The following is a 24,867-nucleotide window of genomic DNA, read 5'->3' as shown; positions in this document are numbered from 1 at the left end:
TTCCTAAACGTTTCATACAATATTTTTGTTCAACCCCTTGAATTAAAGCTGAAAGTCTGCACTTCAATTACATCTCAATTGTTTCATTTCAAATCCATTGTGGTGGCATACAGAGCCAAAATTATGGAAATTGTGTCACTGTCCAAATACTTCCGGACCTAACTGTATGTAAAGCACTTTGAATTGCCCCTGTTGTATGATTGTATAAACTTGCCTTGCCTTCCTCATAACAGTTGAATCTTTTCCATTGTAAAGCGCTTTGGAATAAGGTGCTATATAAGTCAGTCTATATAAGTCAGTCTATATAAGTCAGTCTATGTACCTTCCTCATAACAGCTAAATCTTTTCCCGTCGATATGGGAACTGAGAAGCAGTGTGGTGTGTGACTGACTGTCTGGCCGTGTCATGTAAAGGAGACACAGTAGTGATTGTTTCCTCTCTCTCCTCTCCCTGACAGGAGGAACCTGACCAAGCTGTCTCTCATCTTCAGTCACATGCTGGCTGAGATCAAGGCCATCTTCCCCGGCGGTCAGTTCCAGGGGGACAACTTCCGCATCACCAAGGCCGACGCCGCCGAGTTCTGGAGGAGATTCTTTGGAGAAAAGTAGGTTTTGTTTTACCGTCTTTAAGTCTTTACGTCTGAGTCCCACTCATATTTTTCAATTTTATTGGACAGATATAGTGAAGACAGACAGGGAAGTAAGGGGGAGAGGGCATGTCAGCAGGGCATGGGCCGGATTCGAACCCATGCCAACATGGGCATATGTGTGCACTGTAGACCGTGGTGCTAGATCACTAGACCACCCCAGGCCATGGTGCCAGACCACTGGACCACCCCAGGCCATGGTGCTAGACCACTGGAGCACCCCAGGCCATGGTGCTAGACCACTGGACCACCCCAGGCCATGGTGCTAGACCCCTGGACCACCCCAGGCCATGGTGCTAGACCCCTGGACCACCCAAGGCCATGGTGCTAGACCACTGGACCACCCCAGGCCACCAAACTGTACATTCTATGAGGACAATAAACCGTGACGAATGGCAGCCATTTTGTGCCAGAGCGTGGCAATATACTATGGCATATTGGCTATATATTCTCTAACACCAATCAAGTCGATTGTGTGACTGCCCTTATTTATTTTTAATTGTATTTATGCTTCAACTTGGGTAAACAACAGATGGATCTTGTTCTGTGGGGAGGAATGACAGACGCCTCTCTCACAGCTCCTCCGAGCCTACTCCAGGGTTCCCATGGGTCCTTGAAATCCTTGAAAGTTTGTGATTTAGAGAAAGAAAAATCAAGGTCTTAAACGTTTTTGAAAATAGACATGGGTCATTGAAAGTGCTTGAATTCCCTTCTCTCTCTCTCTCTATTTAAAAAAATATATATATTCAAAAATGTTTTACTTAGCTCGTCAACTAGTTCTGTCTCAAACTATGCCGTGTTGGGTCCTTGAATTTGAGGGAATTGAGTCTTGAAAGTCCTTGAAAGGTGCTTGAAAGGTGCTTGAATTGTGCTTGAATTGTGTTTCAGAAGGTGTGGGAACCCTGCTATCCACTATCCTGCTCTTTCTCTAGCGTGTTCCTCCTACACAACACTTACACTCACCAAACACCTTATTAGTAACACCTGTACGCCTTCTCGTTCGTTCAGGTGGTGTAATGGTGTAGAGAATGTTTTCTTGACACACTTTGGGTGCGTTAATTCCAATCATTCATCGCTTGAATGCCACAGCTTGTTTGAGTATTGTTGCTGGCCATGTGCCTCCCTTCATGGCCACAATGTACCCATCTTGTAATGGCTAATTCCAGCATGATAATATTGACAAATGTCAAGATGACAAATGTCAGAAAGCAAAAGTCGTCTCAAACTGGTTTCATGAACATGAACATGACAGTGAGTTCAGTGTTCTTCAGTGGCCTTCCCAGTCACCGGATCTGAATCCAAAATAACACCTTTGGGATGTGGTAGAACGGGAGATTCACAGCTTGAAAGTGTCACATTAGAATCTAATGGGTGCCTAATTAAAGCCTGAACTGAGTGTGATGCACGCTCTCCCTCCCTGTGTTATTGTCTGTGTGTCTTGGGTTTGTATATGTGTTTGTAGCTTAATCTATGTATGTTGTTGTTGATCGCACAAATCAGTTAGCCTCTCATTGCGAGCCTGTTTGTAAGCAGTTCTGTTTTTTGCAGAGCGATTTATCATCTTGAATATGATGTACCTGGTTAGATATAGTTCAGTAGCCTGGCGAGCTCTGTTAAAACCCTCATTTGAATGCCGCTTGCGTACGATCTTCTAGTGTAAGTGCAGTTTCCAATGGCAACACCCAAAGCCCACCAGCCAAGATACTGTCGCTGATTGATGTTTTTCTTGTTCCTTTTTCTTTTTGGAAAAAACTGTTGCGGCCCTCCTCTTGTTTTGGTCTTATCTTGAGACTCTGGGACTTTGTGCATTTTGAGTGCGACATTATACGTTTGCGTGATTGGCTTTTTCTTCTCTCTTTTCTTCTCTCACAGTGTTGGGGAAGCTACGAAAAATGTATTTAACTAGTTTTTACCGAATACTTTACAAAGAAAATAAGTTGAACTACACTGAAGCTGTATAGTTCGTCAAACTGATGATGGTAGTTTATTACACTTCTACATGGCAAACAAGTAGTTAACTGCTGGGAACTGCTGTTTAAGCACTCAGTCTCCTCTAATGTGGTGTGTGTGTGTGTGTGTGTGTGTGTGTGTGTGTGTGTGTGTGTGTGTGTGTGTGTGTGTGTGTGTGTGTGTGTGTGTGTGTGTGTGTGTGTGTGTGTGTGTGTGTGTGTGTGTGTGTGTGTGTGTGTGTGTGTGTGTGTGTGTGTGTGTGTGTGTGTGTGTGTGTGTGTGTGTGTGTGTGTGTGTGTGTGTGTGTGTGTGTGTGTGTGTGTGTGTGTGTGTGTGTGTGTGTGTGTGTGTGTGTGTGTGTGTGTGTGTGTGTGTGTGTGTGTGTGTGTGCGTGCGTGCGTGCGTGACATTTGCATGGAGGTAGCCTTTTCAAAAGGTAGGTGTCAGCTCGTGTTAGGCTACTGGTATTTGACAGCCTTGGACAGTACCAGTCAAAAGTCTGGACACACCTTCTCATTCAATGGTTCTCTTTATTTGTATTATCTAGGGTTAGGGTTAGGATTAGGGACAGATTAATACCGAAGACATCAAAACTATGAAAGAACACATGGAATTATATAGTAAACAAAAAAGTGTTAAACAAACCTCTTCAAAGTAGCCACCTTAGCTTTGATGACACACTCTTGGCATTCTCTCAATCAGCTTGGCGTGTGTGTGTGTGTGTGGCCGTGGAAAAGGAAACTGTGAACACCGCCCAGCATTTTCTTCTCTAGAATACGTGGAAGAAAACCACTAAAAAGGCAAAAGGTGGCTACTTTGAAGAATCTAAAATCTAAAACATATTCTGGTTTGTTTACTACATAATTCTACATAATTCCTACATATTCTACATAATTCCTAGTCCATAGTTTCCTTTTCCACTGACACACACACACACACACACACACACACACACACACACACACACACACACACACACACACCAAGATGATTGAGAGAATGCCAAGAGTGTGTCATCAAAGCTAAAGGTGGCTACTTTGAAGAAGAACACTTTTTTGTTTACTACATAATTCCATATGTGTTTTTTCATACTTTTGATGTCTTCAGTATTAATCTACAAAGTAGAAACAATGTTTGTGTCCAAACTGTCCACGGGTACTGTACATTACCTCACTGTACGAGAAACAAGCCAAAAAGCTTGAAAAGCCAAAGGGCTTGAAGCGCCAAATAGCTTGCAAGATGTTGCTCTGTGTCAGTTGATGTGGGAAGCTTAGCTGTGTGGTGAAGATGGCCCTGCTTGTATCCATGATGTCTGTATGACCCTTGTCTTATTTTGAATTCTTTGATGTAATGCCAAGGCTGTGTAACTGTAAACTGTAAACCCCACGCTATTTTCACCAACCGACATTTCCCCCCAAAAGTTCCATGTTAATGTTTACAATGATTAATTCATTTACGTCAATCTCGCGTCTGAGGGATGATGGTGAGTACTGTAGCAACTAGCAAGTCTAATCCTGCAAGACGACCGGTCTAGAAGAGATGCATCATTCATTAAGCATCTGTCAAGTGGCACAACGTTACAAATTGCGTCTTTAATTATTTTATGGTTGATGTTGTTGATGTCTCCTCGTTGTGTAAGGCGAAGACATCGCTGAGACCTTTGAATTTGTTCAAACATGTTCGTTGTTGACATGAACTCTGTGGTCTGAAAGGGTCCACACGTGTTGTGGTGTTGCTGTGCTCTCTGCAAACCTGAAGAGTGTCACATTTACACAGCTATTTTAGCCGTATGGAGTGGTAGTGTACTGAGGTGGAGAGCTGAACAGCTAATTTCTGCAATTAAACACGGTGTGGATGAGTTGTTTTTGACAGCATGAGGGAGGGAGAGAGAGGGAGGGAGAGAGGGAGAGAGGGAGGGAGGGAGGGAGGGAGAGAGGGAGGGAGAGGGGGGGGGGAGAGGGAGAGAGAGAGAGGGAGAGAGAGAGAGGAGGAAAATATATCTGTATCTGTATTTTTACAGATGGTTGCTTTGTCGAGTTCTCAAATCCAAATTGACGTTTTCGTCAGAGGAATGTTGTCCCACACGTTTGGTCATATTGAATGGCACCTGTTGTAAATGTCAACTAGAAAAGGAAGTTCCTGAACAAACTTTGTTTTCATGCCCAGCTGCCTAATTATTGGTAGTGGAGAAAGGTTAGTGAGTAAGAGTAGACTATAAGTACAGTGATTACTAAGTAACCTTAAGGTATACCTAACTAACCCAACAGTAGCCTACATTCAACTTCTATACTTCAGTTGTTGAAGAACGAGAAAATGAGAGATGGGAGGAAAAACTGTAAAAAGTATGATACATGTTGCCACAGACGGGCCTCTGGAGGATAGATAACGGCCTTGGTGCAGAGTGACATAATGGGGGACATAGACTGCAGTACCCACTTCTGGCCACTATTCTTGAAAGGGAGGCGCTGTTTCTTCTTTTGCAACTGCCAAAAGCCAGCTGTGAAAAACAGCAACTTTCACGCATTCCAGACCTTCCATACCGAAAGAACATAAACGAAAGCACAGGCGTGAATATTTCATTAACCAAAGATTAAAGCACTTTGTTTTTTATTTGATTTGCTAATGGTTAGGATTTATGACAGGGTGATGAATAACTCTCTAAACAGAGACATCTGCTGGTGGCTCCAGGCCCCACCGGCCCTGAATGATGAAACACAACTGTCCACCACTTCTCACGGATGTGTACTGGATTGTAGACTACTTATAAAACACTTAGATAGTCTGGCTAACTTCTAGAAACAAGGTTTGAACCTCCGATGTTTGGGGACAAGTTGGTGACTAGGCAGTAGAAGGACACCACTGACCTTCTCATGGATATATACTGTACTGTAGACAACTTTGTCTACTTGTAAAACACTTAGATGTTCGGTTAGCCTCTAGAAACGAGCTTTGAATCTCAGATGTTTGGGACGAGTCGGTAACTAGGCTGTAGTTTCCCCAAGTTATCTCAATAGCCGGCTTTCTACAGTGGGACTTACAGCCTACACCGTGCGTGCCAAAGTCTGTTGCTTTTCCAACTGTCACTCCCGGGCTTCAACAGCGGTTTACTCAGTGCTTCAAACTGACGGCTGGCCTGGGACACGCTGGAAAGCTTTACCTCAGCAGCGCGTGTGCGTGGCAGAGCTGTTGCAGCTCTCACGCTTGCGGTGTCGTCCACACAGACAGAGTTTCTGCCGCGGCGCTCCTAACTGCCAGCCCTGTGTTTGTACATCGGGTTTGTCTTTGATAGGACTATCATTAAAGCGTTATTTGATATGCTGCATATCACTGCTCACTGCTTTTTTATCCAAATATTCCCGCAGGGGAAATCAGCAGCATCATCTAGTTTTTGACAGACCACTGAAATTGAGGAAGGCCCATAAAAGAAAAATGAAAAAAAACATTGTGTCCGATCTCATCCGACGGATGAAGTTACTGAGATGTGATATCTTTTTAAATCAAACTGTATCAGCTGTCTGAAAAGGGTAACTCATGACTCAGTAGTTAAGTAGGCGATGGAAGCCGGTGTCTTTGTGTCTCTGTGTCTCCCCTGCCTAACTGGAGGGGACAGCCACTGCGGCCTAATGTCTGTGGTTAAGAGGAAGAGTGAGCTGCACCTTCTCTGGTGGTGATAGAAGCTAAGTTAGGTTTCCTTGAGGGTTTTGAAGGTGTATAGTGAAGTATCGAGCTTGGAGAGTGTATAAAATAGAAAGTATGTTGTTGTGACAGCATTCTATCTATCTATCTATCTATCTCTCTATCTCTCTATCTCTCTATCTATCTATCTATCTCTCTATCTATTTCTCTATCTCTCTCTCTCTCTCTCTCTCTCTCTCTCTGTGTTCACCTCATGTACAAGAGCTGTTCATGTCTATTACCGGGGGACAGGATGTGCACCTTGGTCTGTTGTTGTGTAGCAGCTCTGACTCCTCTTCTGTCACTCAGTTCTGCTGCTCGCTGATCTCTAAAGGTCAGTGGTGGAGTTGTTGTTCCGCCATGTGGTTGTAGAAAGAGACAGTAGTAGACACACACACATTTTAAATGCTTTATTTATGTCCACATACAGTACATGTACAATATCTGTAGGAGTGTAAATACTATCAGTGCATTTTCACATTATGAAAACAGTCATGAGTTGACAGTGCTGAGTTGACAACCAGTTATGCCTACACATAGGATGTTATTCACACCAAATGATAACAGTGGATTGACAGATACAGTATCAAAACTGTAGAACAGACAGTATCCATCCATATCCATCGACAGTAACCAGTAGCTCATGGGTACAAGAAGCACCGCCTTCTCCATATTGAGCGGCTACCAATAATAGCAGATACTGAGCAATTATTTGCTAACTGTTTGGCCCTTCTCTTAGATAGACCAGCCATTTGAAGGCCTCTGACAACAAGCTTATGAACATGGCCCAGGCTGCCAACTATGAAAACTAAAAGTTTACATGTGTAACCCAGTTGTGACACACACACACACACACACACACACACGCACAATTGCTCCCAGTGAGCGGGCCAGCGCCTTGCATGGCAGCTTGCCTCTATTGCTGTGTGAATGTGTGTGTGAATGGGTGAATGAGAGGCCGTTGTAAAGCGCTTTGGAGCAGCTTTGGAGCAGCATTTACCATTTACCATTTACAATGTCCCATCAATAAAACTACAAAACCCACATCACTATTGTCAGCGTTGTCTGGCTCCTCTGATGGTTGTGGCCTTGCTGTTCCTCCAGGACGATCGTGCCATGGAAGCTCTTCCGCCAGTGCCTTCACGAAGTGCATCCCATCAGCTCCGGCCTGGAAGCCATGGCTCTTAAATCCACCATCGACCTCACCTGCAACGACTACATCTCCGTCTTTGAGTTTGATATCTTCACCAGACTTTTCCAGGTAACATTTTCAACTGTACTTCTTTGTGTTTTTTGTTCGTCATATATTGATATTGGAGCACTTTGAGCTGCAACCTTTGCAGGAAAAGCGCTATACAAATAAAAGTTATTATTATTATTATTGATGTGTTTAGCACGACATATATACGCTATGCTGCACTCAAAAAAAACCTCTCCTTTCTTTCTTTGTACATTATGTAAATATCCCCCACTAAAAACCAAACACATCAAAAAGTTATGAGAAAAAAAACTAAACGCTTTCATTCTTTTTGTAGTTCGGCAAATTATCCTCCATGAGTACCTTCTACTCATGTTCCCCAAATGCCAGAAACAGACTGTCACAGTTCTCTGAGATGATAACTGAAACCAGGGGTTCACACGTGGGCGTATTGTTTCATTTCCAGGAAAACACCCCGTCTCTAAAGACGAGGCGAGAACGGGCTGAGCTCAGAGCACCGAGGCCTGTGTGTTCTGAGACACAGCCCTTTCAGCCTGTTCAAACTGCCTCAGGTCACCTCAGCCTGTGTGTTCTGAGACACAGCCCTTTCAGCCTGTTCAAACTGCCTCAGGTCACCTCAGCCATTGTCTATTAAAAACTCCCAGTACCATGTTGGTTACAATGGATATAAATTAAGCTTGTACGGTTAGTATTATACTGTTTATAACATCTGAGGCCGTATTTCCCCTGTGGAGGGGAAATGTATCATTTACCTGCCCAGGGACTGCTGATGCAATTTAGTTACCCAGCTAATTCAGAGAGAGTCAATGACTGTCCATTGTCCCTTTTAAATAAATGAATAAATTAAAATATTAAGCGATTACATAATGCTCATTACCTGTTTCTTGTGAGCTAGCTTGACCCTCACTAGTGATCACTGGTGTGGGCACCTTTCATATTGTGACAAGAATTTACCCACCTATTACCCTACACCAGTGTTTATACTTTAGCATTAGCAGTTGATCAGTGCTGATGTAATAATGTTTTTCATCTCCACCAGTGTCCGGTTAACCCTCCTTTTTTTAACTTCATCCCTGGTATTTATTTAGCTTTTAGTCTCAAATCAACCTACCAAAGATCAACCACTGATCTTTATAGTAATTTTTGATATAGCCTTTGATTAAGTACGCTTCGAATTTTACATATAAATGTTTGGACTTCATTAACTTCAAATGGAATAAGGTCATATAACTGTTTTCCTGGCTGGAAGTATTCATAAAGCACTGGGAGATTGAGCCAACATATCCTGAGAAACGACTCTGCTAGCTCAATACTCTCATTCTCTGAGGATTAAAACCAAATGATAATGCTCTATATTCACTTTGCACACTGCCAATGAAATGGGGTGATGTTGCAATCGACATACTTAGTATTCGTATCATGTTCATATTCATCAGTATTTATATCCCCAAACACACAAATTAATTTTTAAAATCAATTTCAATAAAGACCTTGCAACCATGGAGAGAGAGGTCAATATCTGGAAAAATTTCATTTTTGGAAAAATTACATTGATCAATTCATTGGTTATATCTCTGTTTCCACATGTATTTATGGACTAGTTAAACCTGCTTATCTTTTTAATTCATATGAATTTGGGGGGGCTAACATTACTTGAAAGCTTACTTTGAAAGCATTAAATCACTAATCCAAAAGCATGTTTAAATGAATCCAACATGATTCTCCAGTAGACTACTGCAAGAGGCTCACCCGTTATTCAAACATGAGGTTTCTATGCCCTAAAGCCTTAGACCACAAATCACGGCAGCCCTAATACAGAAATGGAAGAGGAAAATATATAGAGAAGATGGTAAGGAATTAATCTGTCTGCCGCATATTCTAAATAACACATGGCTGAAGAAGTTAAGTATAAATAAAACAATACATCGGTTCCACTTAAAGTAAAACACACTGGTAGTGACGCCAAAGAATAAATGATAACAGCCAATAGTAGGCCAGTGTTTTAGAGGTTCGTACTGACATTACAACGATGGTCTTCCACTGCAGACACATAGATAGATAGATATATAGATAGGTAGAGAGGTAGGTAGAGAGGTAGAGAGGTAGATAGATAGGTAGAGAGGTAGGTAGAGAGGTAGAGAGGTAGATAGATAGAGAGGTAGGTAGGTAGATAGAGAGGTAGGTAGGTAGGTAGATAAATAGATAGACACATAGATACACACACACACACACACACACAGTTTATTAGCCACACGACCAAAGCCGGTGGAATTTGTTCTCGGTACAGCATGTTAATCTCTGCAGCACACAAATGACAAGAACAAGGAAGTGCACAATAGACAACATCAGACAAAAAACAAAACAAAACAAAAATAGACAACAGACAATCGTGGTATGCATGTCTGTCATGACAGTGAGGAGGGGGCTAGAGGGAGGCGTTCAGAGTCCTGATGGCTTGGGGGAAAAGCTGTTAGTGAAGCATTTAGTCTTTGTGGACAATGACTTGTAGCGCCTGTTTTGAAGACGTGTGAAGTGCTGCTGAGAGCTCTTGTGGTGACGAGAGCTGTGAAGGATGTTTAGGCTCAAATGGAACGCCAATAATGCTTAAGTGCAAAGTGCCCTATTATTAGTAGTGGTGGTCTAGTGCATGGTCAGTTGGACTGGTGATCAGAAGGTTGTGAGTTCAAAATCCCACCTGGGAACACCACCACTAGTGTGCCCTTGAGTAAGACACTTAGTTACTCAGTTACTCCAGGGGGAATGTCCCTGTAATCTGTAATTGTAAATCGCTTTGGATTAAAAGCGTCTGCTAAATAGCAAATTCTAAATTCATTCTTTGACCAAGTGGACATTTATATTTACATTTTTTGGCATTTAGCAGACGCCTTATTCTAAAGCGACTTACAATCGATACTTTAGACTACGCAAGTAAATCACCAATCCCCCAGTTGTAGCAGGAAGAGTAATCTAGCTCAGGCCTGGGGCCATTGGCAGTCTCCGTGATAGAAGAAGAAAGAAAGAAATATTATTATTTATGTATTATTTATTTATTTTGACACGGTGCTGGGGGGTAGTAGATGTCTCAGGGGGAGCAGTTAAGATGTAACCTGTAAAGAGATGGGGTTTTCAGTCTCTGACGGAAGATTGGAGACTGAAGACCTATCTCTTCACGTTACATCTTAACTGCTCCCCCTGAGACATGAGGAGAGACAATCCATTTTAGCAATGAAGGAATGAATCTATCCCATCTCTGCCATTCTCCACCCAGAACTGAGCAAAGAGGAGAAGGATGTGTGGCCATCTCTCTCTCTCTCTCTCTCTCTCTCTCTCTCTCTCTCTCTCTCTCTCTCTCTCTCTCTCTCTCTCTCTCTCTCTCTCTCTCTCTCTCTCTCTCTCTGTGTGGCCATCCTTTACATGCAGTTCTCTGCTCGCTGCATACAGCCAGGGATATGTTTACTCTGGTTATCTGGTTATTTACACAGACATCTAAAGCATTCATTTTGCAGTCATTGTTGGTGTCGTTATCAGTTGTTGATTGCAGTCATTTCCTCTTTTTTTTTATCAAGTCCAAAACGTTTTCTACCTCACCTGACCAGAGCACAGATAAAAATGCCACTAATGATTGATAACAAGTGCAAACAACCACCACAACATCATGTGATGCAATAACGGCAAGGAATAGACCCGTAAACATACACACCAGATATAAGTTATTTGTTGATGATAATAATAATAAATAATCATAATAGCTTGGTTTTATATAGCGCCTTCCAAAAAACCCAAGGACACTTTACAGATTTTACAGACAGAAAGTCAGACAGACAGAACAGAAAAAAACATAAAAAAACAAAGAGACAGCGACAGTGCCAAAACTAGACTAGGGGCCTACGGCCTCGGTGAACAGATGAGTTTTGAGGGCTGATTTGAAGGTGTCCAGGGTAGGGGCGTTGAAGGTGTCCAGGGTAGGGGCGTTGAAGGTGTCCAGGGTAGGGGCGTTGAAGGTGTCCAGGGTAGGGGCGTTGCGGATAATATCGGACACTCCTGTACCCTTCAAGCTATGCACAGTAACACAACGTCATGTGTTTGTTAATCCATGCTGATCCTCTCCCCCTGGTCCTTCTGCTCCAATACGTCAACGCATCATCTCTGGGTCACCTTGATTAGAGGCTCAGCATTTGTGGACACGATCACCTCAAATGAACTCTCTGACACTGGAAGTTGGAAGTTAGGGGTTGAACAATTGTCTTGTTGTTAGTGGTGGCTAAAGTTAGTCGAAGTAGTGGTGCCGTTAGTAGTGGCTGTTTGAACAACTCTGAACCATTGATTACCATTTTGTCTTGACCCGTAGACTATTTCAAGGTAATGAACCATCTGACTATAAGTTAGGGTTAAAATCTTAACCCTAGAACAGTCATGATGGGGTCAGGGTGACCCTGTGAGTAAATCTCTTTTTATATCTTTGCACTCGATCAAATTTCAGGAAACTCCTTTCATGACTTTTCCTAGATATGTGCGTTCTACCACCCAGTATCCTTACATTTTCAAAATCACATCAGAATAATCTAGTATAAAGCTATTTTGCAGTTTTTCTGTGTAGGAGGCAGGCTAATTTACAAGACGCGCCAACTAGTGGTCTTTGTGTGTAAGTAGCAGCTTCCCATTGTAAAGACTATGGTCATTTGACCCCTGAGGTGGCTCTTATAGTAGGAATAGACACGGCTGTTCTAGTATTAACATCTTGAACCAACCCTTTAACCCCTCCCTCTACTCTGTGTTCTAACCTTTAACTCCGCCCCTCTGTTCTGTGTTCGAACCTTTAACTCCGCCCCTCTGTTCTGTGTTCTAACCTCTAACTCCGCCCCTCTGTTCTGTATTCCAGCCCTGGGGCTCCATCCTCAGAAACTGGAACTTCCTGGCGGTGACCCACCCAGGCTACATGGCCTTCCTCACCTATGACGAGGTCAAGGCCCGGCTGCAGAAGTACATCAACAAACCCGGAAGGTATGGACTGTATACTGTGTGTGTGTGTGTGTGTGTGTGTGTGTGTGTGTGTGTGTGTGTGTTTGTGTGTGTGTGCACATGTTTTTGTGTGTGTGTGTGTGTGTACAGTGCTGCTTGAAAGTATGTGAACCCCTTGTGCAATTATAATTTATTTTTGTTTTTACCATGAAATCGTTATTTAATTAGAACCAGTCTTTTTTTTTTTATCTGACATTTTTTATCTAACACAGGCTTATGTTTACCAATTCCATATCTTGGTTTAGAGGAAATCATGCGTGTAGAACTAAGAAATTAGTGCAGGTGCAAAAATAAGTGAACCCCAAGTTGCCTTGGTTAAATCAAGTGGTTCTGATTAAATAAAGGTTTCATGGTAAAAACAAAAAAAGTCTATAATTGCACAAAGGGTTCACATCCTTTCCAGCATCACTATATGTTGATTTGTCTGCAGGGCAGGCAGCAGAACTGGACCTGTGCTTGTCAAACCTCCGTCCCATTGAGCCAGCCAGTACTTTCTTGGTGGTTGATTACCCTGGCCTGGTCTGATTTACTTATTTCTATAGACTTCATTGATACAGTCCCTAAATACTGATCCAGCATCAGTTTGGCTCTGAACCTGCCCACTATCATATTGTTCTGACGCCTCCTGTGGAGGCCTGGAGAAGTTCAGATTAGACGATCTGGCTTGGATTGAACTGGACAGAGCGATCCCAATTTCACTGGATGTCACATTCCAAGAACCCTCCCCACACGGGCCGTAGAAGGGTTGCCTGGTGGGTCTATGTGTCTCTATTCCAACTTCCTTTTAGGAATATTTGTGGAGAGAGTTGTTGCGTATGCTAGCTTGCATACATCGAAGAAAACAGCAGAAAAACTTGAAGCAAGAAAACGGAAATCTTGAGTTTTTTTTGGAGCTCCGCCTAAGCAAAGTATTTGTCGAGAGACGTCACGCATTTCAAATCCCACCCCTCCTTCCTAGGTACTTCAGAATATTATCACTGGACTATAGCCAACTGACGCTAAATCAGTCAGAAGGGGGCAAGTTCCTCTGTGAAGCTAATGAAATGAGACTCTGTGGCTCTTGCCTACTGACTGCATTGTCTGTCTGCCAATACACTGGAGAGGAGGAGGTTACAGCTGGAGAAATAAATCTGGGCCCTGGCAGATTAGCTGATTAAGCTAACAAGTGGGCTACTGTACTGGGAGAAAGACGACCACAGCCCAGAGGAGTGCCCTGTGATTAGCCTAGCGTTGTGTAATGATGTGGCAGGGATAATGACAGGCCAATAAAAAAGGAACAGTCGTAATCAAAGGGGCACCCTATGTCTGGCTTTAACAAGGGGAGACGACGGATACACCACCTGTGTGTGTGTGTGTGTGTGTGTGTGTGTGTGTGTGTGTGTGTGTGTGTGTGTGTGTGTGTGTGTGTGTGTGTGTGTGTAAGGGTGTCTGTGTGTGTGTGTGTGTGTGTCTGTAGGTGTGTCTGTCTGTCTGTCTGTCTGTCTGCGTGCATGTGTGTGTGTCTGCTTGTGTCTGTGTGTGTGCGCACTTGCGTGTGTCTGTGTGCGTGTGCATCTATGTGTGTCTGTGTGTGTGTGCGCGAGAGTGCGCGCCTGCGTGCGTGCGTGCATTGATTAGTCATGCTCAGACCAGCGCGCCACAGGATGAACACAAACAAAGGCAGCAGGAGGGTGGGTGGTCGGCCCTGAGCCTGCATGAATCACACACACACACACACACACACACACACACACACACACACACACACACACACATACCAATGTCCTAACGCATGGCCAGCTGTGTGTGTGTGTGTGTGGGAGGGCCCTGGACAAGCAGCTACACGCTCCCACCTCATCCTGCCTCCTGACAGAGACACACACACACACACACACACACACACACACACACAGATACACAGAGATGCACACAGAGATACACGCTCGGAGAGACACAGAGACAGAGATACAAAAATACACGTACACACAGAGAGACACAGAGATACACACACACAGAGACACACGCGCACACACACAGACACGCAGAGAAACACTCACAGACACATATATACACAGAGACACACAGACACACACACACACACACACACACAGCCACTACTGCAACAACAACAACCCCCATGCCTTATGTTTGGAATAGGAATGGGTATATATATATATATATGCAACATAGATACAAGACACACATACAGTGTTACACAGACACACACACACACACACACATACACACACACACACACACACACACACACACACACACACCCTCACTGCAACAACAACAACAACCCCCATGCCTTATGTTTGGGAGAGGAACGGTTACATATAGACATATACTGTATATGCAACATAGATACAAGACACACATACAGTGTTGTCAAATTATTCTCATATCTGACGCTGGTTGAGTTAATAGCCACAGAGAGGATTAAAAACAAAGCCTCGGATCCGTCCTTAGAGTTGACGGGTGTTAGACCCAGAGAGTGTGTTCGTTTCGTCCTCAGCCAAGCCTGAACACACTACGAAGGAGGAGGAAACAGCGAGCTTTGGGGATGTCGTTAATTACCCTGACCGACTGACTGAGACGAGGCCCCAGTGATGGCTAGCATCTCCCCTCGTCACCAGAGACACAAACACTGGAACAAGAATATCAGTCCCCCCACCCCCCCCCCCCCCCCCCAAAACAAATACATTATGGATCTAGCTGCCTTTGATGCTGGGATCATATTACAGTCAGCCCTCCCCTCTCTGGGCGGAGGGTTGTGTTCAAGACTCTGTGTCTCAGTTGTCTAATTCATGAAAATGCTATAAATAAACAAGGAAGTTCCGTTTACGTTGTAGTCAAGGCGAGGAGGAGGCAGAACCATAACAAACCTCAGGGCTGGCGTACGTTTGGGAACAAACAGTAGAGGAAACGTACTGAACCGTACTGCCTCAATCAGACTGCAAAGTGTGTCTCCCAGAGAGGGTTTGGGCGGTGATGGATTATTATACGAGATCTCAACCTGATTTTGAGAACATGTACTGTTTCATTACATCAAGGTTAGGCCACAGTATTGTTATAATGGACTGAGTTATATAGCGCCTTATTCCAAAGCTCTTTACAACGGCCTCTCATTCACACATTCACACACACATTCACACACCAATGGCGGCCAAGCTACCATGCGAGGCGCCGGCCCGCTCACTGGGAGCAATTTGGGGTTCAGTGTCTTGCCCAAGGACACCTCGACATGTGGCCAGCTGGGACTCGAACCGCCGATCTGCCAACCTTGCGATCATTAGACACTGGCTCTAACTCCTGAGACACAGCCACCCAGTTATTTTAAGAATAGCGATGTGGCTAAATGATAATAAGAAGCTAAAACAAAATGTCATTCTTCAGTGAAAACGTACATAGGCCTACTGCCTGGTAGCCATGGTAACCATGGTAGCCACATCTGGGCACGTTTGAAGTGACAGCAACAAAGCGAGAATCCCAATTACTATCTCAGAGTAGAGGGTGAGAAGCTGTTCAATACTGTCAAATGTTTTCTTTCAAATAGGTGCGGTTAATTTAGTTTGCCTGGAACCAATAGAATAGTCCCAGCAGTGTAAACCCTGGCCACCTTGCATGCTGGGTAAAGTTATTGAAAGGGAACCAATACTGTCGCCCTACAGGAGGTCTGCAGCATGTGTGTTTATCCATTTCCTGTAGCCGGACAGGAAACTGGCTTATTCAACAACAGATGTAGTATGTTTAAATGTAGACTTGGATTTTGAGTTTTGGCTTGTTTCAAGATGATGGAGTGATGTGAAATGGAGTTGATTACAGTGATTAAGGTGTTGATTATGTTGTTCTTTTTGATTTTGTGATTCATCATGGTGGTGATTAGTTACACAGATTCAAGTTACGCTGTTTCACATTTACAATGTACTGTGCAGTAGGTAGACACTGTGTCTACAGCCTATTCAGTAACCCATGATGTCATTTCATGTCCTGTCTTCCATTACTTAGTGTGTCTAGGTCTAGGGAAGAGCAGTGCTTGAATACAGTTGCAGTAATAACACTTTTATCTATGTCTTTTTATTCATTGTCTTATTATATTGTTAAATGGTGTAGGCCTACCTATTCTTGCAAATGTTTTCTTTTTCTATATTTTTTAATGCTGTATGTAAAGCACTTTGAATTGCCCATTGTAGGAAATGTGCTATACACATAAACGTGCCATGTCTGACCTCCCCGTCCCCTCCTCTCCTGCCTCACAGTATATAGCCCATAACTGTATATACCTCTAAACTATACTGATGTTTACAATACTACCTCTCCCTCTCTCTCTCCCTCTCTCTCTCTCCCTCTCACTCTCTCTCCCTCTCTCTCTCTCCCTCTCTCTCTCTCTCTCTCTCTCTCTCTCTCTCTCCCTCTCACTCTCTCTCTCTCTCTCTCCCTCTCACTCTCTCTGTCTCTCTCTCTCTCCCTCTCACTCTCTCTGTCTCTCTCTCTCTCCCTCTCACTCTCTCTCTCTCTCTCCCTCTCACTCTCTCTGTCTCTCTCTCTCTCCCTCTCTCTCTCTCTCTCTCTCTCTCTCTCTCTCTCTCCCTCTCACTCTCTCTCTCTCTCTCCCTCTCACTCTCTCTGTCTCTCTCTCTCTCCCTCTCACTCTCTCTGTCTCTCTCTCTCTCTCCCTCTCACTCTCTCTCTCTCCCTCTCACTCTCTCTCTCTCTTGCTGTCTGTCTCTCTCTCTCTCTGTCTCTCACTCTCTCTCTCTCTTGCTGTCTGTCTCTCTCTTGCTGTCTCTCTCTCTCTGTCTCTCTCTCCCTCTCTCTCCCTCCCTCCCTCCTCCCTCCTCCCCTCCCCAGCTACATATTCAGGCTGAGCTGCACACGGCTAGGCCAGTGGGCCATCGGCTACGTCACCAACGACGGCAACATCCTGCAGACCATCCCTCACAACAAGCCGCTGTTCCAGGCCCTGATCGACGGCTGCAGGGAAGGATTGTAAGTCCCCCCCCCCCCCTCAGCACCCCCCCCCCCCCCTCAGCCTCTTTAGTCAACCGATCAAACAATTAAATAATTTGCTGCCAAACACTCAAAATATCTCAACAGCCACTCTGTTGGTTGGTCTCTGCGCTCCATCTTGTTTGTCTCCCCCTCACCCCTCCCCCAAGTCAGATCTGAATTTGAGCGCTTTGGTTTTGTCTCTATCAAACCAACGGTCTGTGTCGTAATGCGGGTGCTTATGAAGGGTGAAGTCGTAAACTGGAAATTCTTCCCTAAAAGGAATCAATTGCAACAGTTTATTAACACTAAAACTCAAATGACCATTGTCTTTACAATGGGAAGCTGCTATTTACACACAACGACCGTGTTAATTAGCCTGCCTCCTACACAGAAAAACTGCAATATAGCTGTATTTTGATTTTGAAAATGTAAGGATACTGGGTGGTAGAACGCACATATCTAGGAAAAGTCATGAAAGAAGGGTCCTGAAATGTGATCGAGTGCAAACATATAAAAAATGTTTGACTCATTTGACATTCAGACAGTCAAATGACCCCACCCATGGCTGTTCTAGTGTTAAAAGGGTGTATGTTTGTCAACCCTATGTGGGAGAGACTTATGCCTGCGTGCAGACAGACAGAAAGCCAGACAGCCTTACCATCCACCTATCAAACACTGACGTACTTCCTTCTATCTTCCCTGCCGTAATGATTCAGCCACCCAGGGCTGAGGGCCTGTGTGAACGCAGTTGGACCTCTCTCTCCTCTCCTCTCCTCTCCTTTCCTTTCCTCACACTCGACTGCTTCCAGTTTAAAGCTCTATTGGGAGGCGAGCAAAGGTGGCCCACTTCTCCTACAGAAAGGCCTAGGAGGCAATTAGGCGTGAAAGCACATTAGCCTGGCTGCCTGTCTGGGTGGTGGGGGGGGAGTGTCTCAGATCATAAGCACCATATCCCAAACTGCCCCTCAGTACCCGCCCTCTATGTACTCCTGTAGATCTGAGAGGATGGGAATAATATTGTTCATGTGTCATAATGTTGTTAATGCGTCACGCTACACGAAGCTAAGCTGAAGTCCGTTTTTCCTCCGAGCCATGGTGTTGTGATTTAATCTTCTCTGTGTAAAGAGGTGCAGTTATGGTTGTCTTGGAAACTCATGTGTACAATGTTAATGATTTCTCAACATTTGTGACAGATTTAGCTTAGTGTCAAAACTGGAGTCCAGCTGGTGACGCTCTTTCTTTCTCTTTTCTCCCTCTCTTTTCCCTCTCTCTTTTCTCCCTCTCTCCCTCAGCTACTTGTTCCCAGACGGACGCAGTTATAATCCCGACCTGACAGACTTGTGTGAACCCACTCCTCATGATCACATTAAAGTCACGCAGGTCAGTCTGTGTGTGTGTGTGTGTGTGTGTGTGTGTTACCTCAATGCTAACCCAGGCTGTTCTGGTCTCTCAGGAGCAGTATGAGCTGTGTGTGTGTGTGTGTGTGTGTGTGTGTGTGTGTGTGTGTGTGTGTGTGTGTGTGTGTGTGTGTGTGCGTGTGCGTGTGCGTGTGCGTGTGCGTGTGCGTGTGCGTGCGCGTGCGCGTGCGTGTGCGTCTGCCTGTGTCTGTGTCTGTGTCTGTGTCTGTGTCTGTGTTAGCTCAGTGCTAACCCAGGCTGTTCTGGTCTCTCAGGAGCAGTATGAGCTGTGTGTGTCTGTGTCTGTGTCTGTGTGTGTGTGTGTGTGTGTGTGTGTGTGTGTGTGTTAGCTCAGTGCTAACCCAGTCTCTCTGGTCCTACAGGAGCAGTATGAGCTGTACTGTGAGATGGGCTCCACCTTCCAGCTGTGTAAGATCTGCGCCGAGAACGACAAGGACGTCAAGATCGAGCCCTGTGGACACCTCATGTGCACCTACTGTCTGACAGCCTGGCAGGTAATAGGAACCTGGGGTGTGTGTGTAGGTGTGTGTGTGTGTAGGTGTGTAGGTGTTTGTGTGTGTGTGGGGTGTGCGTGCGTGCGTGTGTGTGTGTGTGTCAGATCCTCAGATGTGGCAGTGTGTGTGTTAGTAATTAGCGTCTTAATGAGTCATTAGTGGTGGTTCCAGAGCTCCTCTCTGTCTGTCTCCTCCTTCATTGGGACATGTGTGTGTGTGTGTGTGTCTGTGTGTGTGTCTGTGTCTGTGTCTGTGTCTGTGTGTCTGTGTGTCTGTGTGTTCTGTGCTGCTTCGTCCAAGTAAACATCAGCGCTGGTCTGACGCCATTGACCGATTAGCATCTTTAGCTGGAACACACAACGCACCACAACGCACCAATGCCCCTTTTACCTCAGCTTGCCTCTCTTGCGTACTGTGGTCGCACTCTCTTCTCACTATGTTTGGTGTTAGGTGTCACATAATTGTAGGTTTATTCATATTTTCCAGAAATGTTGTGCTCTTCAAACCCACTGAGATGAATCACTCTATAATCACAGGGGGGTCCTGAACACACACACACACACACACACACACACACACACACACACACACACACACACACACCGCAGATGTCCTATGCGTCATGTGAGCCAACAGTAGTGATTATACAGAGATGAAGTTACGGGAAGGGTGAATGAAAACAGAGCGAAATGTCACATTGTTACATGAAGAATCAGAGGATTGTGTGTCTATAAACACAATTGGACTGTTTTTGGAGAGCAGTGAAGTTGGCGCTTGATACATGGATCTCTTTCAGTTCATACGAGAGACCAGAGCTAAAAGGGCTATCTTTACCAGGGTCTATCAGTGAATAAAGGTGAAATGCTAATATATTATAGATATCCTAAAAGCACCCAGCCCATCTCCTTATCTCACACGCATCACCAACACTGCTGCCAGGATAACTGGACTCCCCACACCCAACCTCACAGCACTAAACAACAGGGCCCATCTCACACATCGCAACCACAATAGAACAGGACATCACCCACCCACTCAATCTGTACCACTGCCATCCGGGCGTAGGTACCGAACGCTAAGGTGCAAAAGGGCTCGCTTTGGCTAAACCATGATCCCCGCAGCCATTGTTGCCTTAAATAATAGGCCGCGCTGAGTGTGTGTACTTGTGTATCTGTTGTGTAGTACTGTCTGTTTGTTGTGTGTTTGTTGTGTTGTATGGTGTTGTATGTATATGTTATGGTACGATTTATGGCGGCATTTCCGGGGACATGGCAGCATAAAACGTCGACTTGGTACATGCTGGCATGTCTAACCCTAACCCTAACCCTAGCACCCTAGCACCTAACCCTAACCATAGCACCCTAGCACCTAACCCCAACCCTAGTTTTCCCACCGTAACATATACAGTATATGTATACTGTCCAGTGGTGAGAAAATGAATTTCCCCCTGGGGACAATACATCTAAATCTAATCCGTCTGGCGTAGCCTGAAGTCGGGTCACAGACAGTACATGAACCTCCTTTTTCCGATTCACATTTTATTCCGCCGTGCTCAGTGCTTCCCCTGGGTGCCACCACCATCCCTAGGGCACCCACGCCGTGAGTGTTTCACACTTCCTGTTCTGATGACGTGTCCGTGAGACCCAGCAGCCTCACCCTCTCCACCCTCCGTCTCCACGGGAACAGAGAGACGTGTGTGTCAGCACAGTGATGTCATGTGTGGGGGGAGTGTGTTAGTCACCGAGGGAACCTCCAAGCCTCCAAGCCCTGCTTTTGGATGAATCGGAAAAAAAACTGATATGTTTCAGTTGAACATCCCCCCTCCCTTCCCCTCCCCCCCACACCCCTACAAGATTACTCACCGAGGAGGTACCTGTGTTTCTAGCTCTTATTCATAACATGGAAAACAGCTGCCGGTGCTCAAAGGATTCTCTCTAACCACATCCTGATGTCTGAGACGAACTACAGCGTTTCTTTAGCTCAAGGAAACTGCTGGGGGCAGAAGAGCACGGCTCATATGAGCAGGTATTCCCTCCTTCCTTGTCTGCTTTTAGAAAACGCATTGCTAGTCAGTTATTCAGTCAGTTATTCAGTCAGTTATTCAGTCAGTTATTCAGTCAGTCAGTCAGGCAGTAAGTAAGTAAGTCAGTAAGTAAGTCAATTCCGTCAGTAATTCAGTCTGTCAGTCTGTCAGTCAATCAGTCATTCAGTCAGTCATTCAGTCAGTCACTCAGTCAGTCACTCAGTCAGTCACCCAGTCAGTCACCCAGTCAGTCAGTTAGTCAGTCAGTCAGTCAGTCAGTTACTCAGTCAGTTACTCAGTCAGGCAGTCACACAGTCAGTCATCCAGTCAGCCAGTCAGTCAGTCAGTCAGTTACTCAGTCAGTCAGTCAGTCAGTCAGTCAGTCAGTCAGGCAGTCAGTCAGGCAGGCAGTCAGGCAGTCACGCAGTCAGTCAGTCACCCAGTCAGTCAGTCAGTCAGTCAGTCAATCAGTCAGTTACTCAGTCAGTTACTCAGTCAGTCAGTCAGTCAGGCAGTCAGGCAGTCACACAGTCAGTCAGTCACCCAGTCACCCAGTCAGTCAGTCAGTCAGTCAGTCAGTCAGTCAGTCAGTAAATAGAGCCTATCTGCCCGGCAATGAATCCATCCATGAGTGCTTCAAAAGAGAGAGGTTTTCCCAAATAATAGCCGTGACTGACCTCATCTTACTGGCATGGCTAGTTTGAATAGTCCATTATTTTTCCTCTCAACCACACTTATGCTAAGCTGGAGCTATTGCCACCGTGGTGGGTGGGTGGAGCTTTGGCATTTAGGGATTTTTTTTCCATTCGTTCTCCATTTAACAGCCATTAGATGCCCTCCCTCCCTCCCTCCCTGCATTAGAGTGAGTTGAAATAAATCAGACCCACGTTTGACCCTTGTACCCGTTGGAGACGTCTGCTGGAAATGTGTCTGTGGGGGCGACCAGACACACAGGAAGTTAGGCTTCTGAGGCCAGGGCTTCTCTGTGGTGTAAGTGAGCAACACCCCCTCCCCCCCTTCCTCCCCCCCTCCTCCCCCTCTATAGTGGGCTTCTCAATCTCCCACTATAATTAGGATTAGGTTTCCAAGAAATTCCTTTGATGCCTATTTGCAAAGTCCCCATCCAGATGGCTGCCATGATCACTCTTTTGTTCTTGTAAATATCGCCCCCGTCCCCCCGTCCCTTTGATTTGTTCAGTTGACGGAGAAGAAGAAGCCCTCCTCGTGGTGAAAGACGGAGTTTTTATTTATTTATTTATTTTTAGCCCCGGCGTGACAGGGTCTGCCATGTGGAGTCTGTACCCAGGACACTGAGGGTTGTAAGATGACAGTATAGCTTCCTGCCTAATGTGTGTGTGTGCATGGCTCCAATTTCCTCTGTCAGTGCTCTTAAAGGAGGGAAAGGGGAGAGATGTAGAACTTCGGCCCTGCAGGATCTGGGCTGAATGAAACCAGGTGTCCCTCCCCTCCTCGTGTTGTCTGCAGTCGCCTCTCGCTGTTGAGTTGAGATCCTGGATGGCCAGAGTGTTTCCTTATGCGACCCAAATGTTGCAGCAATATGTCCATGTTCACTAGATTAAGCAAATAGCCAAGTCTTGACTGTCGGGTGGGTGGCTGGGTGGGTGTGTGTGGGTGTGTGTGGGTGTGTGTGTGGGTGTGTGGGTGTGTGGTGTGTGTGTGTGTGTGTGTGTGTGGAGGGGGGCATGCGTGAGTGTTTGTGGACACACATGACGGTGTATCAGTGTGTGTGTACATGTGGACCCACGCCGGTGTATCAGTGTGTGTGTGTGTGTGTGTGTGTGTGTGTGTGTCAGTCTTTACTAAAGCTCTCTCTGGGTCTCTGTGTGTCAGGAGTCTTTACTAAAGCTCTCTCTGAGTCTCTGTGTGTTCAGGAGTCTTTACTAAAGCTCTCTCTGGGTCTCTGTGTGTTCAGGAGTCTTTACTAAAGCTCTCTCTGGGTCTCTCTGGGTCTCTGTGTGTCAGGAGTCTTTACTAAAGCTCTCTCTGGGTCTCTGTGTTCAGGAGTCGGACGGTCAGGGCTGCCCGTTCTGCCGGTGTGAGATCAAAGGCACGGAGCCCATCATCGTGGACCCCTTCGACCCGCGCAACGACCCGCGCAACGAGGGCCACTCCAAATGCTTCTTCCTGGACCACTTCAGCTCCCCGCTGGACCTGGAGGACGACGAGGACCGGGAGGACTGCCTGGTGATGAACGGCCTGGCCAACATCAGGAAGGTACTGATGAGTTTATTTATGTTATAATTGTTCTTTTATAAGTGCATTTTTATGTTATTATTTTGTAAGTTATTAATTTTTATAAGTTCTTATTTTTATAAGTTATTATTTTTTATAAGTTATCATTTTTATAAGTTATTATTTTTATAAGTTATTATTTTTATAAGTTATTATTTTTACAAGTTATTATTTTTACAAGTTATTATTGTTTATAAGTTATTCGTTTTTATAAGTTATTATTTTTATAAAGGCATTTTATTTTAAAGTAATTTTTTTCTGAGTGGGGAAAGTCCCGCTCATATTTTTCTTTTTATTGGACAGATATAGTGAAGACAGACAGGAAGATAAGGAGAAGAAGGGAGAGAGGGAAGGGAGATGTCAGCAGGGCATGAGGCGAATTCAAACCCATGCCGACATGGGCATATGTGTGCACTGTCGCAAGGTCGGCAGTTCGCCGGTTCAAACCCCAGCTGGCCACGTGTCGAGGTGTCCTTAAGCAAGGCACTGAACCCCCTAATCGCTCCAGGATCGCCGTCTACGGCTCTGACCCCTTGCCTAGAGCATAAAATACCAAATTCCAACAATTGACTGACAAGTTGATTGCATGGCAATAAAACTGTTATTATTATGATTAGGTAATGACCAGATGTTTCCCTCAGGGTGTAGTATGCGTGTGTGCAGGGTGTGTCAGCGTGGTTAATAAACATGAACTGGATGAACTCACAGTGAGGTTTGCCCTTATCTACAACTGCTTGAATCAGGGCTTATTTAGAACAAATGCCTGATCACACAGCTCTCAGCACCACTGTTATGTGCACAGGTCCAATGGCAAGGCAAGTTTATTTGCATAGCACATTTCATACAACAGGGGGCAATTGAACGTGCTTTACATATAGCATTAAAAAGAATACACCATCAATGATCGGTGGGGGCTATTATGCAGTGTTGGGGGTAGCCTTACAAAGGCCTATTGTATGCTTGTTTATATCATTACTACTCTCAAACACTTCCATTTACTGGTCCGTCTATACCGGTGCAACAGTTGTGGTGACGCCAAATTACCAAAACGGTGTTCGCACCTGGTTTTAGCGGTGCACAGCGTATTTTTTTTGCAGAAGCAAATTGGAGCCCCTCCCTCCATGTCCAAAAAACAAAGCAATAAACACTTCTGTGATATGGCTGGACAGCTGTTGATTTCAGTCCATTTCTCTGTC

At 45.0% G+C, this 24,867-nt stretch overlaps 1 protein-coding gene across 1 annotated transcript in view; it reads left to right on the top strand.

The window, feature by feature from the left end:
* cblb (Cbl proto-oncogene B, E3 ubiquitin protein ligase) overlaps positions 1–24,867 on the top strand; it is a gene marked incomplete at both ends in the record, with an annotated part of 69,059 nt that overhangs the window by 31,329 nt on the left and 12,863 nt on the right. The window contains 7 exons of the mRNA XM_080530087.1: positions 458–604; positions 7,376–7,532; positions 12,370–12,491; positions 17,343–17,480; positions 18,776–18,863; positions 19,264–19,395; positions 23,441–23,653. Of these exons, the coding sequence (XP_080386213.1) occupies positions 458–604; positions 7,376–7,532; positions 12,370–12,491; positions 17,343–17,480; positions 18,776–18,863; positions 19,264–19,395; positions 23,441–23,653 (997 nt within the window). The remainder of the gene's footprint in view (positions 1–457; positions 605–7,375; positions 7,533–12,369; positions 12,492–17,342; positions 17,481–18,775; positions 18,864–19,263; positions 19,396–23,440; positions 23,654–24,867) is intronic.

Source organism: Nansenia antarctica (genome assembly GCF_963989245.1).
Source record: "Nansenia antarctica genome assembly, chromosome: 4".
Lineage (NCBI taxonomy): Eukaryota > Metazoa > Chordata > Actinopteri > Argentiniformes > Microstomatidae > Nansenia > Nansenia antarctica.
The sequence above is the reverse complement of the archived record's forward strand: the minus strand, read 5'-3'. Positions and strand labels throughout refer to the sequence as shown.